Here is a 17,485-nt window from a genome sequence, read left to right on the forward strand (position 1 = left end):
ATTCTGTACATATTTACAGCAAGCTAGCTCTGAGAAATACATTTCACAGAACAGAATGACACTTCCCAACAAAACACAGGGGTTTACTTATACTTTGCATAGGAATTGCCAAGAGGAAGCTAATTAATCGGCTAAATGCACATTCCTATTTAGAGACACTGGCCCAAGTTTGGTTTTCAGTTAACAGGCACAGAACACTGATATATAGCTGTCCTTCTCTCCTCTCCACCTTTGATACCTCTGCAAGCAAAGTTCTAAATGTCTTTTTGCTTATATTTTTATGACAATGTACATATAAGGGGAACTCTATGTGTGCTTAATTCAAGCTGTTGGATGTTACTTCAGCTTGATCTTAGGGAGAAGAGTAAAAATGATTTCAAGTACATTTATAAGTAATGAAAATCTAGCTAACATGATGTTTTATGCTATTAAAATTTTGTACTTATTATTTCTAAGACTCTCCTCTAGCAGCACTGACTTTTAAGAGTTAATCGCAAATGCTATAGAAAATTCAGCATCTTCCCTGCACTCAGGCAGTAGCAAACATATCTTTATTATGAGCTGGGCTAAAGACCTCTATATTTCTCAAAGCCTTTCCCTTTAATTTATTTCTGGTAGAGGCTGAGATCTGTCTCTGACTTGCTAAGGGCTATTTATGACTTATTTCAATCTTTTGTTGGCTCTAGGGGAAAAAAAATGAACAGACTTAAAAATAAAGAAGAGAGTCTTAAAGCTTAGTGGTGGTAGTTCAGTGACGTGGATCATCCTCACTCTTCTGATGGGTGTGCTGCTTAAAGTTTGCTATTTTTATTTCTCTCTCAAAAACAAAATTAAAATCCTTTATCATTTTTAATTAGTGAACAAATGCCACCATTTTTTAAGGAAAACACATTTCAAGCTGTGAGTCTTTTAATGCACGCTGGTCCTCTGAGAATTTTCTGAAGCACTGTGGGGAAATTTTAAACCCAGTCAAATAATTTTCTTAGGTAAAGTGGTAATAGGTCATGGTGAGATATGAGTGTCATTAAAATTTCATAGAGATCCCTAACACACTCAGAGTTACCAAAACATTGTCACATTGACTATAATATCTCCAAAGAAACATTTGCTGCCTATCATGACCCTGAACGGAGCTGTTGCAGTCCATCAATGCAATAATCTGCATGTTAAAAAGTCCCTAAATATGTATTTACAAGATAGTCAGATCTGTTTTAGTCTACTGGGTCACTAATCCATGCGCTAAAAGACCCTAAATATGTATTCACAAGATAGACAGATTCTCTTTGGTTCACTGAGTCAATAGTAAGTAGGCATTTAAATAGTTGCACAGTTTGCATTCTACCCAGTTCAGAAATGCAGTTCTGCCCACCTAAAGTTCTATCTTTTATTACGCTTGCATCAGTGGGTACCAGAAACTGTGATATTTTGTTTTTAAAAGGCTAGAAGAAGAAAAATCATCCCAGCACAAACTACTGTATTTTTATGCAAATCACGTGGGCCTTCTACATTTGTTTGCCAACCCCCAGATATTTTTTTAAGCACAGTATGCTAATTTTTTTTCAGAGGCATGTAAAAAACAAATGGCATAGAGGTACTTATGAAAATGCCTCCCAGGGGGAGGACATGGTTGGCAAACAAACGTAGAAAGTCACGTTATTTGTGTAAAAATGTGGTATATTAAAGCTGTAAGTGATGGAAACACAGGCTAGGGTGGATGCTATCCTCTGAGACTATGTCTTTCCTCCTCCACCCTCACCATTCAGGTCACTCTACTTCTCTCTCACCTGACTGCCCTGCTGTAGCCTTTTTAGTCCCAGCAGTCAGAGGGATCCTGTTAGGAAGATAGAACACGGCCCTTCTCTGCTCCAGCAACTTCCTATCTCAGGGTAAAAGTCAAAGGGTCCTCAGGATATGCCTTCACCTCACTCTAACATCATCCCCCTCCCTCCCCGCTTGCTCATGCTGCTATAGCACATTGGTCTCCCTGCTGCTCTTCGACCACACCAGGCATGCTCCCACTTCAGGTTCTTCGTACTTGCTGTTTCCTTTCTCTGGAAAACTTCTTCAGATATCCACATGACGAGCTCTCTTACTTTCTTTAGGTTTCTTATGAGAAAGACCTCCCTGACCATACTGTAGTCTAATAGTGTATTCCATAGTGTTGTGAAGTAAACTGTGTCCCCCATGCCCCCAGTGTGTGTCAACTTGGCTAGGCCATGATTCCCAGCACTGTGTGGTTATCCTCCATTTTGTGATCTGATGTAATTACCTATGTGTTATAAATCCTAATCTCTATGATATTGATGAGGCAGGATTACAGCCATTTATTTTAAGGAGGCAGAACTCAACCTACAGATTAGGTTGTATTTTGAGTAAATGTCTTTTGAGATATAAAAGAGAGAAAGGAGCAAAGAAGAGAAGGACCTCCTACCAACAAGAAAACAGAGCCGGGAGAAGAGTGCATTCTTTGGATCTGGAATCCCTGCAGTGGGACGCTCACTCCTAGACCAGGGGAAGATTGATGACATGGACCTTCTCCCAAAAATGACAGCGAAAGAAAGCCTTCCCCTGGAACTAGCACCCTAAATTCGGACTTCTAGCCTCCTAAACTGTGAGAGAATAAATTTCTGTTTGTTAGAGTCATCCCTAGCCCTAGATCCCTGAGACCGATAGCAACACTCCATTCCTTTTTTTTTTTTTTATTTACTTTCTCTGTTGCTCACTCTTGTTGTTTTCCATTAACACTTGCCACCATCTAATATAATATGTCTTTAGTTGTGTACTGTCCATCTCCCTCCTCTAGAAGTTAAGCTGTACTAGGGCAGGGGTTCAACAACCCTACACCTGGAAAAGCGCCTGGTACATTTTAGGTGTTCATTCAAAATTCATGGTAGAAATGAACAAAAGCAGATCAAAAAGGAGTTCTGTCTCTATTTCCCCAGTTCCCTGCTGATGTGTGTTCATGGCTAGGTTGAGAAGGAAAGAATATCCCTTTCTGAGACGAAGCCCTGTCTTTGCCCATTAAGTCTCAGTTTTCTATAATAGTCTCTAAGTAGCGCAAAACTGGTCCTTCCTGAAAGTGCTCCTTGATTCTATCCCCAGAGGTACTGGGTCATGACAAATCCCCTGGAGGAACTGGGGTCATCTCAGCTGGTCATAGAAACACTTGCTCACTTGCTTCTAGGTGCAATAATACTTAAAGACAGAACTAGCCTTTCCAAATCTTACCAGGTAATGTGGTTTCCACAAATGACCATGGTGATTGCACTGGACTGACTAAATTTTATAGGTTGATCTGGTGCAGATCTGAGGCATACTGGGTAGCGTCATTATTCTCCCCTAAGTTTGGTAAATAATCCTTGGCATATTCCTCATGTCTCCACTCCCACTTTTAACCATGCATGATGCACTCAAATGCATTCTTTCTCATGATTGAAGCCTGTCACAGTAACTCCTTCCCTATTTACACTTCACAGGAACATTCTTTATTTCAATCACTTAGAAAGGTGCCTTAGGCAACGAAATCACAAATGACAGTAAATTAATGACTATAATGCTGTGATTATTTGAGATTATAGGCTACAGAGAACTTGTCTGAACATTTACTACTGTCATCACACTGATGCTGGCATCTATTAGGGATTGATACTGGCCATGAAAGAGGATACGCTTCAGCTACAGTAAGCCCTATAGACGTAAGGAAAGTGATCTGTGTTGTAATATTTCAATGATATGCTAATTCATTAAAGGATTTTTACTCTTAACCTGCTTAGCCTGAACAAGTCTCCTTACCATGCCCCCCCCAGCACACACACTATATTTGTGTCTTTAAGACACAAATTGAATGAAAAGCTGAAGTGATCTAGATAATTCTAGTCCCCAAAGTAGCCATTAACTAAAAGAAAAGTATATTTCAATCTTGAGTTATATGGATAAGTGACTCAATTTTGTAATTTATTTTGCATGAATAGTCAAAAATTAATGGATATTACAGTGCATACCAGTACTTGAGTGGATTTATAAAATAATACTTTTCCATCAACTTAATGGAGAGGTAGGCATAAAAAATTAACAAAAACAACAACCACCAAAACACACACACATACACATTGACTCAGATACTGGGTATCATTGCACATCCTTCTAAGTTCTGGCTGAGAAGAATAATGATTTCTGTAATCCCGAGCAATGACTTGTGGGGGCAGGATTTCAAATGAACCTCTATTTGCTTTAAGTGAGCTTCACCGAACTGGCCTTATTTGATTTTAGGTCCTCCTAAGGGAAGAGATTTCAGGATTTCCTGGTTGTAAAATGGAAAAGGACATTTTGCTGAACTTGTATGACATCATCTAAAGCATTAAAAGGGCAGACAATCATGGATTCTCTGCCTGTTTACCAAAGCTTCTTTCCCTCCTCGGTCTATTTTATTTCCAAATGTCAGAGTAGTCTGAAATCTTTCAAAGATTTATAGACTGCAGAAGCAGAGGAAATATTAGGATAAATCCTCTAACTTTTGTGAAAGCTTTTAAATAATTAATAAATGGGCTTTTTGAATTGTTATATATCACAGTACACGTACCCTAACATTATACCAGATGAAGGCTAAACATAGTTTAACATCAAAGGGCATGAGGCCATCTCTATTTCTAGAAAGTCAGTGAAATCATTCTTCAGAGTACATACCAGAGTCACAAATAAATAGAATATCGAATCGGTGAAGAGTAAGACAACTAATATCACAAAAAACTAATTTATTAATTCAAATCATTGAACGAAAATAGTCAACATCATCTTGGTTTTAAATATAACTCTTGTTCCAAGCTCTATTTGGATATGCTCTCATATTGCAGAAAGAAGAAAAAATGTAGCTGCCATTATATTATTTATAAAAAGCAAGGAAAATATGAAAAATTTATTTTCAGGCTTACATTATAAAAATATTTTTCTAATACACTTGACATACTAAAGTCAAATAGCTAAAACAAATAATATTAAAAAAATCTTACCCTAGATATATAATAGACAAACTATTTCTTAGAGTAATAAATGAAATAAGCTAATTTTTTCTTTGTTAGGCAAAACCCCTCAACCATAACTTCATGAAGAAATGTGAAGTGGTGTGAAAATGATCTTACCTCATATTCAAAGTCCTCTGTTCTGTCTGCATCAGCAGGCAAGCTGGAAAGATACTCATTGTCCTCATAAAATTCACGCTCCATTGGATGAAGAGAATGGCAACTATGGGGAATATAGCAATATAAGAGGAATGGATCAAAAGTGTTGTTTCCAACATTAAAACTGATTTTAGAATTTTACTTTACTTTCCTCTGCTTTGGAATAAGACCTGTAGTGATCTTGGAATAAGACCTTTGGAATACAGCTCAGAAAGAGCAATTGCTTTTCTTTCTGCCTCTACACGAACCCCATCGATTTGCTTTTTCTGTGAAAATACTAAGACTAAGGGCTCGTGGTCAGGGCAACATTCTGTAAAGAGGCTGATGTGAGATCTTTGGCAGGCCTGGTGCTGTACTGATATTCTCTGGCCTGCTTCTATTCCACCAAATGCAGGTAGCTCCATAGGTGGCCATGTGGCATTTCAGAGTGCAGTCTAACCAAAGGGGGGTATCTTGTAACAAAGCACAACTAATTTCATAATACACAGCCCCAAACTGTTTTTTGAACACTGTTTCAAAAGCAAATAATTTTCAGACTTTAAAATTGACTCACACTGGCCCCGTTTCTCAAAACCTCCTTCCCCATTTTCTTCATAACCCATATTTCTTCCTTTTTGATAAACCAAAAAAAGAAAAAGGAAAAAAAAATACAAAAATGAAAACCAAATCCGTTGCATTTGAGTCGATTCTGACTCATAGTGACCCTACAGGACAGAGTAGAATTGCTCCTTACGGTTTCCAAGGATTAGCTGGTAGATTTGAACTGCCGACCTTTCAGTTGACAGCCGTGCTCTTAACCACTGCACCCATGGTGATAACTCACTGGAAACTCCTATAATCCCTTTAGAAAATTCCCAGTGAAAGAGATTGCTGCTTAAATAAAGGACAGGAGGGGCACCCGGGACATCTGACATGGCTTTTATAAATCCCTTAATTTTGGGAAAATGTTTTAAATGATTTATAGAAAGGTTCTTCACAGAAAGAAAGGTACGTCACAAGATAGACAGTAGACATTATACTATAAAGCTTTGTTGTTGCTGTTGTCCAGTTGATTCTGACTCATGGGACCCCATATGTGCAGAGTAGAACTGCTCCATAGGAGTTTCAAGGCTTTTCAGAAGCAGATTACCAGGCCTGTTTTCCCAGGAGCTTCTGGGTGGGTTTGGACCTCCAACCTTTTCAGCTAACCACTAACAACAAAGGGCATAAGGCCATCTCTATTTCTAAAAGAGAGTTAAAAAACCTGAGTGCACTTAAGCAAGTTGGATATAGGCTTGAGACCTCCAAGCCCTGCCAGTATGAACATTATTGAGAAATTGGCGTTTATAGTATAGATGATAGATAATAGTTCTACTCTATCCTATGGGGTCGCTATGAGTTGGGATTGACTCGATGGCAACGGGTTATAGAGTAGATGAGTTCCCTTTTGACTAGCTGAAAAGCAAGGAACACCAATCCCGATGCCCTCATACAGTCAGCATAAATACTCTAGAAGCCTCCTCTCATACTGTCTATGGCTGTCAGCTCCACACAGGGTTAACTAGGAGAGACTAGAATAGCAAAGGCAGTGCAGGCAGGACCCTGCTTGCACGTCTAACTCATGTCTAACTCATGAGCCCTCCTCGCTTACATGTAGACTGACACCAAAGCCCATTCAAGTTGGTTGAGCACTGAAGCTCACTCTTTGGAGGCATGTGGATGCGTTTCCCTTGTCCTTCAGTTAGTTAGAGGGGAGTTCTGCCATGAGGAACACTATTCTTTCAACAGGCATTTATTGAGTACTGTCAAAGAGAAAAATTAATAACAGACATCTTACTTTGATTTTAAGGTTTGCTTACCCACAAAACCAAATATGTACTGTAAAGAAGTTTCTGACCAAAATTAATCCTGCCAGCGGCTTTTCTTTCACCCAAAGTTGCTAACATTTTCTCCTCTTTGAAGCAGCTGAGTGCTTAACCGTTTGCACCACCAGGGTTCAGCTGCTAACTGAAAGGTTGGTGGTCGGAACCTACCCAGAGCCTTTGCGAGAGAAAGACCTGGTGAACTGCTTCCATAAAGATTAAAAACAACAAAACAAAACGAAACAAAAAACAAACCTGTTGCGTCGATTCTGACTTATAGTGACCCTAAAGGACAGAGCAGAACTGTTCCCATAGGGTTTACAAGGAGTGCCTGGTGGATTTGAACTGCCGACCTTTTGGTTAGCAGCTGTAGCTCTTAATCACTACACCACCAGGGTTTCCCCATAAAGATTAGAGCCAAGAAAACCCTATGGGGCAGTTCTGCTCTGTCACATGGGGTTGCTATAAGTAGAAATTGACTCAATGGCACCTAATAACAATGATACCAAATGCCAGACACTATGCTGAGTGCTGGGAACGTGGTGGTGTACAATACACAATTCTTGCCCTGTCAATTGGGTAAACCAACAGAGGGGGAATTTTGATATAACACAATAATTAAGAGGAAAATACAGAGGCTTTGAGAACACATGGGGCTGATATTTATTGTAGCGCTTAGAAGTTTTTCAGAAGAAGTTGTCACAAAGCTAAGTTCTGCAGGACTTAGGAAGAGTGAGTGGTACAGCATCCCAGTTCAGGGAGTGGGCACTGGTCAGATCTCAGGCTCAGAAACCTGGCTCAGGCACCTCCTTATTATCCCTGCTTAACATCACTTTCCTCATCTGTGACATGTGGATCATAATAAAATGATGCATTCCCTCATAAGATCGTTGTGAAGATTAAATGAGATTGGAATGTTACCTAAAATATGTTAATAAACATTAGCCATTGTCATTCATTGCAAAGTATTTATTGGATGGAAACTATGTATCAGGCTCTGCTAATGGATATTATATATTTACTTGCTTGCTTATTGTTCATCTCCCCATCTAGATTACAAGTTCTATCAGGCAGTGACTTTGTCTATTTTTGTTCACAGTTTTAAGCTCAGGAGCCAGTTCCAGTGCCTGATACAAGGCATAATTTAAGAAGTATTCAATAAGTGGATAGAAAGATAATCTAAACAACCAGAGTCCCTACTTTTCTGGAATTTGATGTCTCAGAAACTGGTTCCTAAAACCTGGCTGCCCATTAGAATCCCCTGGAGAGATTTTAGAAAAATCTGATACCCGAGCCCACCCTAGAGATTCTTATTTAATTGGCCTAAAGTCGGGTTCTACCATTGGTATGCCTTTTTTAAAGTTCCCAGTCGATTCCAATATACACCAGTAACCATGACAATAGGCTTACAAAAGCCACTAAAAGGCAGGAAAATGGCATGACCAAACCTGTGTCTTACAAATTGGGGAATATTAGACTAGACAATGAAAATATACCCTTAAGAGACTCCTGCTCTTCTAACTCAAATTCTCATTAATGTTTAAATTTTGGCTTAAAAGTTTCCAGAACAAAATATACAGGGGTAAAGCACATTTTCAAAATTGTAAAGTTTGCCCCTCCTCCCATCGCCGTTGTCGATTCCGACTCATACCGACCCTATAGGACAGAGCAGAACTGCCCCATAGAGTTTTCAAGGAGTGCCTGGTGGATTTGAACTGCCAGCCCTCTGGTTAGCAGCTGTAGCACTTAACCACTACGCCACCAGGGTTTCCTATTGTAAAGTTTAGACAGGGATTATTTGAATATTTATTTAAGCTTGGTAAAAACTGGGAAGAAATATTCCTTCAATAGCTCTCTATTTCATAACACTATACTTACTCTTTGACAGCCAAGATTTTTTATTTACATCTCAATATATTTGGTAATTGCTTTCTTTGGAGAATTGCACTTTATTTAATTCCTAGCTCCTCTTTAAAGAAGAGAATAGCAATGGGGAGAGAGAGGTGACCCTCAGAGGAGAATATGGTGCCAATGTGCCACTTTCACATGAGCCTTAATAAGGCTCTGGTGAGAAAAACTATTTCCCTGACCAGGGCTCATGAGTAGCATGAAGCTTTTGATGACTGGAAATGTAAAGATGAACTCAGCAGAGCTAGAATTTCTCAACATACCTCGACAAGGATGATTCCTGAGGTGAAGCTACCACGTGGGTCAGGGAGAGTGGCTAACAGTGATGGCTGAGAAGTAATTGGATGTAGACACAGTAGAGACATTTTTCAAACAGAATTGGGAGCCTGTTTCCATAATTGCCAACTTGTTAGTGTGACTGATTCTTTCCAACATCTGCTTTAAATGACTAATGAAAACAAATAGGGCTTCAGGAGAAATGACAGAAAAATACCTGTCTGAGAGCAGGAATGGGCAGACATCTGGCACTGGAGGGGTGGGAGGCCTGAGCTTGGCCAGGGCCATGATGTGTTCAAAGGTGATGTCCGTCTGAGTGCTGGCATTCACGAGCTGCACTTCTGGGGCCGTTCCATAGACTGGTTTACTGAGCGGCGATCGCCTTAACACCTGAACCACAATGGGCTCCTTGGCATTTCGAAAAGCTTCCACTGCCTCTTCATGGGTGGCCTTTGAAAGATCCTTCCCATTGACCTACCAAGATAAAAGAACATTGCTCATCTCAGAGGAAAGAGTAGAGAGGCTGTTATGATAGACTAACAAAAGGTGGGTGGGGAGGCTTAAGCCAGCTTTGATATGAATTCTGTAAAGGAATATTTAATCAGACACTGACGTTTATTGAACTCTTCACCAACAGGAGGATAAGAAGGAGATTAAGAAAACAATTACTTCTTGTGTCTTTATGAAGTATCTGGAGTTTATTAACTAGTAAAACACCATCAGAATTATTCTGAAGGAATTAGCAAAGATTTAAAAACCACATCAGTGCCGGAGAGTGTTCACCAAAATCTTCAGATAGGTAGGAATGTTAAGTGTTTTTCTTTCTTTCTTTTTCAATGATTTATCAATCTCTTGGTGAGATTTTCAATATTTTATCAATGTCTTACTTGCTTGAATCTAAAATTTTAGGATATTGTCAAATTTCTTTCCTATACATCATCTCTTTATCTAAGACCATGATATTGCTAAATCCTTGCTACTTAAAGTGTGGCCTGAGGACCACGCAGCATCAGCATCATCTGAGAGTTTATTAGAAATGCAGACTCTCTGACCCTACTTCAGACCTACTGTATCAGAACTGACATTTTAACAAGATCCCAGCTGACTTATATGTACACGAGAGATTGGGAAGCACTGCTCTATGTAACACCTCTGAATGTGTACACTATGCCCCTTTGAACCTTCATCTGTTTTAACTTATATGAATTGATGAATATCCAAGGCAGCCATTGGCCACTGCTTCTTAGCAGGGGCAGAATCATTGGTGTTAGTGACAGAAAGCGTTTTTTTTTTTTGTGGAACTCTTGCACCTGCCTACTAAAGGTCAGCCTCTGTGGCACTCAAAATACCTACATACTTTTCTACTCTCACGCACAGCAGCACAGACTTCTCTCAGACAGTAGACAATTTATTCCCCTAACATGAGTTCTGATTACACAGCCTTTGACCCTTCCTCTTAGTGGAGGTTGTGTTTTAATAGGAAACCCTCTAATCCCAATCCCACTGCCATCAGTGGATTCTGACTCATAGAGACCCTATAGGACAGAGTAGAACTGCCCCATAGGGTTTCCAAGGAGTGGCTGGTGGATTCAAACTGCTGACCTTTTGGTTAGCAGCTAAGCTCTTAACCACAGTGTCTCCAGGGCTAGAACTCTGAATTAGCTTCATGACTCCCACCTTAAATGCATCAAATAATGCTGAATTTCAAAAAACAGGAAGAGATGTTTGGAGGTAGACTACTGTATACAACCCCCCTGAAATTATACCATTTCTAGACAACTAACTAAGGCACTTGCTCGTTGGTGAGGCTCAGATGACTGTTACACGCCAGCTAATCCTTAGAGATCCCCGAATGCCTTAAAAAGAAGCAAAGGAAGTCACTGAGTCGCAGTCAAACAGCTATTCAAATGAGCAGATTCTCTCTCCCAGAGTAGACAATGAATCTGTGTGTTAGCAGAGCAAGTGGGGGCTTTTCTGGGTAAATCACACAATGCCAGGTAGAAAGCGTCACATCATGTACAGACAAGTGTGATGACCTGGAGGAGCCAATTTACTCAATGGACCCTGAAAGAGTTAATGTATCTTCAAAAAATAAGCAATTAAGTTTCCTCACCAGCAAAACATGTTCCAGTACAGTTCTCTAATCACCAGTAAGAAACCTCAGTGGGAGATTTAAATGAGTGCCTACCTGGGTATGCACAGTCACTAATCCGCGTATTCACTTTCTGATTCTTTTCTCCGTGGACTAAACTTGAAAATTGCCATTGAATTTTCATTGATACAACACTAGAATGTCAGGGACTTGGGCATATGGGAGTATGTTGATATGGTGAGCTCTTCCTGGATCACAGGTGCTCTGGTCCAGGGCCACCACTGTCATCTCCCTGATGAAGCACAGTTGGCAAGTGAAAAGAGGAGCCCCAGACTGGGAAAACACAACCTAAAATGTAGCTGCTCATGATGAATGGCAACCATCCCCTATGTTTCATATCGTGGTCTGTATTTATAAGTTCCAGTGTTGTGGAAGATGATCAAGTTGTTGACAAGACTGGTCTGTGAGAACCTATGTGGTAGGTAAAATTGTCTTTTTGTCTCCAGTCTTTCCTCTTTTTGGTGTCCCTTCAGTTCTGTGAAGATCTACTCCAGTACCCTACCCTCTCTGAAAACAATGCTCAGTCATGATCTATTATCTACTATTTAATAGTTACAGGGAAAGCATGTCAATGTGTTACTTTTTCCTGTAAGTATTGCATCTAACATTAACTCCTAACAGTGGCAGAATGAAAGAAGACAGTATCCATTTTGAAGAAAATCCAACCAGTAGATAAATCTGATGGTAAAGGGAAAAATAATTTGTGCTCAGAGTTTTTTCCAGTAACAGCTTAAATCCCACCAATGCATAAATTATATGTCAATAAGCAGTGAACAGACAAATGCTATTATTCTATTTCTTCCCAATGGTGGTTGAGTATATTGCCTACGAGTTAATCTACTCTCGGTGTTTATTATGCTTATTTATTTTAGTGATTTTTAAAGCAGGAATAATTGTTTAAGAGTGAACTCTCTACTGATAATTGGAATTTATGCTACTTGCTCATAAACCAAGTAAGAACATTTCAGCGGAAATACACTGAAGAGTATTTCAGGCTGTGAAACCATTAGCTCTTATTGGCACCCTTAGTATATGCAGACAATATTAGCGTTCATACAGCAAGATCAATAGCTATTGATTCTAAGACCTGTAAATTCATTCATTTACAATAGTGGCATTTATATGCAAATTTCATTCTTTGCTTTGAGGACAACCAAATACAATCTTTAAAAAAGGAAGTCAATGTAATCTCAAATATCTTAACTTCTCCATTTGGGAATGCTCTTTTCTTCTAGATATCATGCAGCTGACCTCTATTTTCATAAGCTATTTAATATCTCTCAAAGTAAAGAAGCCTATGACCTTTAAAGGCTCTACTGGCCCACATGATCCCTTAGAAAATGTAAGCACTGGTGATACAAAACACTTTTTTTTTTTTTACTCCACTTGAAGTTCATCAACATACTGTTAGCTTATCAAAAGGTCACCATTTTATAAATTATGCCTTTCACGATAGAAAAAAAGAAAAACTTGATTGGGATTTTCTGGCAGTTGCGTTGCTCAGTTATCATTTAAGAAGTAGGGAGAAAAGTAACATTGGAAGGAAAACTAAAGTTTTAATCCTATGGAAAAATTTTATAGTAAATTAACAAATAAATTAACAGCAAAACTTAATTTTTTCAAGTGAGTAGACCCTACACCAATATAGTATTTGGTATTTCCTGGTGCCATATCCTTATTATTCTTTTTCTTTCCGATTAGAGTTAGTCTCTATCCTTCCCTCCCACTGTCTTTCTATCAGATTTGCTTTTGTATGGACAACATGTAATTTTAATTTGTCTTGTGAGATGAGACTGGAGAGGGGAAGTTCTCTATTAAAGGTGTTCCACTTAATCTAGGTGGTTAAGGGCAGAGATCCAACCTGTTCTTGGTGGCCAGTAAATGTAGGGAAGATCTTTCAAGGGCAGAGAAATTGATCGTCAAGAGGGGAAAACAGATGAAGAGGGCTGGAAGGAACTGATGGGAAGAAATGAAAGGTAATGCAAAGATTAAAAACAAAAAAATACCCATGTATCATGGGGTTTGAATTTAAAGTTTACTTGCAGAAATGTCTCAAGAAGGATGGCAATTTGATGTAAGCATGCTATAGGGAAAGAGACTTTTTTTCCCTAGGTAGTTTTTGAGTGGAATGGGTACGAGGCTAGAATGTCATAATAAACATGAGAAGTATATGCGATAACTCCATCTATTACTATAACATCTGACATTTTGATAACTGTGGCCAAAACTGATTTGGTTCTATTGCTACCAAGGAACTAGAGTATAGCTGAAAAGATTACCGCAATTGATATTTGATAAAAGGCTAGCAGTCCCAGAGTGGGATGACTGAACTCTGAAATGGTGATTTAGCCACCTGATTTGAGATAAATGAGAAAGCAGTGCCATTATGCAACGAGAGGTTATCAGAGCTGGCAACAGTATAAAAGAAGAAAGGAAGAGGCCAATGACAGAAGTCCTCAGATAAATAGAGACATGTTGTTGCCCTCACACAAACTAAATTTGGGATTGGAAACAAATGGTGAGAGTGGTTTTAATGGAAAGTGTGGTTTTAATCATGTCAAACCTGAAGCAGTTACAGGACATATATTAAGATGAACTGACAAGTAAACACTTAATGGGGACTAGAAGAAAAATTGATCACGTGAAACCATTTTCTGAGAAGTGTGGGGAAACTCCATGCTTACTAACTCAGTTCCACATAGACAAATTGCCTTAAAAATTAGAGATATCAAATGATGATATAATAAAGGTATACAAATTTTTAGAGATATAAAAAATAAGTGTCTTGTCTCTAAAAGTTATTATTTTCCATTGTGTCTAGAGCACAATCTTAAGTGAATAGGGAAAAACCAGTCATATTTCAGCAATCGATGCAGAAGATATATGAACACATTTATTGTGGCAGATGGGCTAATTAATCCATAAGCAACTTGTGAATGTTAAGTAAAGAATATAGCTTTTCATATGTAAAACATATCATGACAATGTTTGATGAAGCTTCTCTCTAACAATCTACCCTTTTGCAAAATCTGGGCCACTTGTCAATAATTTCCCTAGAGTGACTGGTGGCCTCAGCTTGGATGTGAACTGTTCCACTTTGATTATTTCTCTAAATCCAACCACATGCAAAATTTTCTTGAATATCAGAAAACAAACAGGATTTTTTATTTTTGGAAGTGCAAACAAGTGCATGGGTTGCCATTTAGAGAGTGAGCTGTTTGGGAATGATGAGGGTTTCCAAACCTCCATACCTTTGGTGAAAAATAAGCATCTGTGCCTTTCTCTGCCTCTCAAAGAAGAATAAATATAAGCATATTCAATAAAAGAAGTATAGAATATAAAAAATTCTGTACAATTAATTTAGCCCAATTCCAAATTGAGGATAAGTATAAAGCCTTTGAGTGTTATAGTTCTGGCTAGATATGCCACTGCCCCTCATTGGTTTATAAATCTCCCATCCTCACAAATAACTGTGGAATTAATTTTGATTAAAGTTCTTAAAGGAATACTGATCAAATTCTCTATTCGATAATTAGGGAAGTTTTTTTTTTTTTTAATTAATTTTTATTGTGCTTTAAGTGAAAATTTAAAAATCAGGTCAGTCTCTTATACAAAAATTTACATACACCTTGCTATACACTCCTAATTGCTCTTCCCCTAATGAGACAGCACACTCCTTCCCTCCACTCTCTCTCCTCATGTCCATTAGGGAAGCTTCTGGCCCCTTTTGCCCTCTCATCTCCCCTACAGACAGGAGATGCCAACAGTCTCATGTGTCTACTTGATCCAAGAAGCTTGTTCTTCACTAATATCATTTTCCAACCCATATTCCAGTCCAAGCCCTGTCTGAAGAGTTGGCTGTGGGAATGGTTCCTGTCTTGAGCTAACAGCAGGTCTGGGGACCACAGCCTTCAGGGTCCTTCTAGTCCCAGTCCGACCACTAAGTCTGGTTTTTTTAGAAGAATTTGGGGTCTGCATCCCACTGCTCTCCTGCTCCCTCAGGGGCTCTCTGTTGTGTTCCCTGTCAGGGCAGTCATAGGTTCTGGCTGGGCACCATCTAGTTCTTCTGGTCTCAGGCTTATGTAGTCTCTGGTTTATGTGGTCCTTTCTGTTTCTTAGGCTCATAATTACCTTGTGTCTTTGGTGTTCTTCATTCTTCAATTAGGGAAGTTTTATAAAAGCATATTCTAGTAACACTTTATAGAAGGAGGAAACAATATTCAGATTGCTGCTAAAATGTTTGTTATGGTAGAAATTTAAATAATCTGAAGCCTATATTCATTCAAACATTCTTTCAAACATTTCTCATACACAGTCTTAAATCAATTTTAAGGCATTTAAGCATATATATTTTCTTTCTAAACTTGGGTATGCTCAATTCTATGTAGACATCTGTTACACAAATGGAGTACAGCACAGTGTGATACAATATTCATAGTAAAAAGAAATCACAGAATAGGAATTCTGCAAAATCATATGAAGAAAACCTTGTGACAGGTTGACTAAAATTAATTTAGCCCTTTTTTAAAAACATTTTCAATAAACAAAGCAATCACTTGTAGATTTGTGATCATTATGTAATTTCAGAATGTAAGGGCATGAAGAAACATGTAATTGTATCAAACCAAATGGCCATTTAGTGCAGTAGTCTGCTTTTGACAGTGCTATTACCAAATTTTTAGAAGAGAATCTGGTAATTGAAACATGTGACATAATGAGCAGAATTATCTGAAAGCGATCCAGGGGATACTTCTGGCTTGTCTGGACAATGAGGGATGGGTAGCTTAATTTTCCTGCCAGGTGGGGGGTGTTGCAACTTCCCTTGAGCTCCAAAGTCCCTAGGTGCCTGGCAGCTGACTAGCCCAGACAAATGGAAATAACTGACATCTAAGCCAGACAGCTGGAACTGCCAGTAGTCTGTTTGTTCCCTTATTGACAATATTTCTATAGGAGAAGAGAGCAACAGTGCGGTAGGGCTCCTCCACTGGAAAAGAGATCCACTGCATGTCCAATTTCTGGCCACTGCATGACTCCCTGTGTTGCTGACTCCTCATCTGTATGCTTACCCAATACAGACTGTTTCCTAACCTATACCATGTGACTTGGCAAGATTTGCCCTTACCAACCCTGTGTGCCTCATATGCATGTGAAAGCTGGACAATGAATAAGGAAGATCAAAGAAGAATTGATGCCTTTGAATTATGGTATTGGTGAAGAATATTAAATACACCATATACTGGCAGAAAAACAAATAAGTCTGTCTTGGAAGAAGTATGGCCAGAGTGTTCTTTGAAGGCAAGGATGGGGAGGCTTCATCTCATATACTTTGGGCATGTTATCAGGAGGGACCAGTCCCCAGAGAAGGACATCATGCTTAGTAAACTAGAGGGTCAGCGTGAAAGTGGACGACCCTCAACAAGATAGATTGACACAGAGGTTCCAACAATGGGCTCAAGCATAACAAGGATTATGAGGATGGCACAGGACTGGGCAGTGTTTCATTCTGTTGTGCATAGGGTCACTTTGAGTTGGAACTGACTCGATGGCACCTAACAACCTTACGTGACATACTACACATTTATGATTTAATATAATGGAAAACAATAAAAATGCTTGTATATGCAGCCTCAGTGAACTGAAGACTCACAGCAACCCAGTGAGATATTTGGAAGCATATTATCACATTCAGTTCACCGACTGTGACACTGAAGTCACTACAGCACTATAGTGTGTTCCTTCCTGGTATTTCACACGGCGTCTTGAGAGTCAAGGTTCTCAAATGCAGGCAGACCCGCGTTCCACTGTTCCTTATACAATGTTACAGATCCATTATTTGTGAATTTTATCAAAACTATTCTTGAACCCATTCATAATTTCAGTTATAGAAATTCTTGGGGAAAGAAATCCTGTCTTTCATAATTGCTTCCCCTCCTTTTTTTTTTTCTTTGTCTCATTTTTAAAATTCTTTCTTCTGTATTTTCTGTTCCTTTCCTTATTCCTATAGCCACTTTCTACTATTCTAAGGTTTCCCATTTGAGAAGTAACAAGTTAGAAGAGTACTTATATATATATCAGTTATTCCCATTATTAAGGAACAACTTATATGTTATGATTCTTCCTGAGGGGAATAAACT

General features: G+C 38.9%; 1 protein-coding gene across 2 annotated transcripts in view; it reads right to left on the reverse strand.

Annotated features, from left to right (window-relative positions):
* PDZRN4 (PDZ domain containing ring finger 4) overlaps positions 1-17,485 on the reverse strand; it is a 435,345-nt gene that overhangs the window by 69,057 nt on the left and 348,803 nt on the right. For both annotated transcript variants that reach the window (XM_064284378.1, XM_003405720.4), the window contains 2 exons: positions 9,417-9,673; positions 5,136-5,238 (listed from right to left, as the gene is read on the reverse strand). In XM_064284378.1, the coding sequence (XP_064140448.1) occupies positions 5,136-5,238; positions 9,417-9,673 (360 nt within the window). The remainder of the gene's footprint in view (positions 1-5,135; positions 5,239-9,416; positions 9,674-17,485) is intronic.

Source organism: Loxodonta africana, chromosome 4, assembly GCF_030014295.1.
Source record: "Loxodonta africana isolate mLoxAfr1 chromosome 4, mLoxAfr1.hap2, whole genome shotgun sequence".
In the NCBI taxonomy this organism is placed as follows: domain Eukaryota; kingdom Metazoa; phylum Chordata; class Mammalia; order Proboscidea; family Elephantidae; genus Loxodonta; species Loxodonta africana.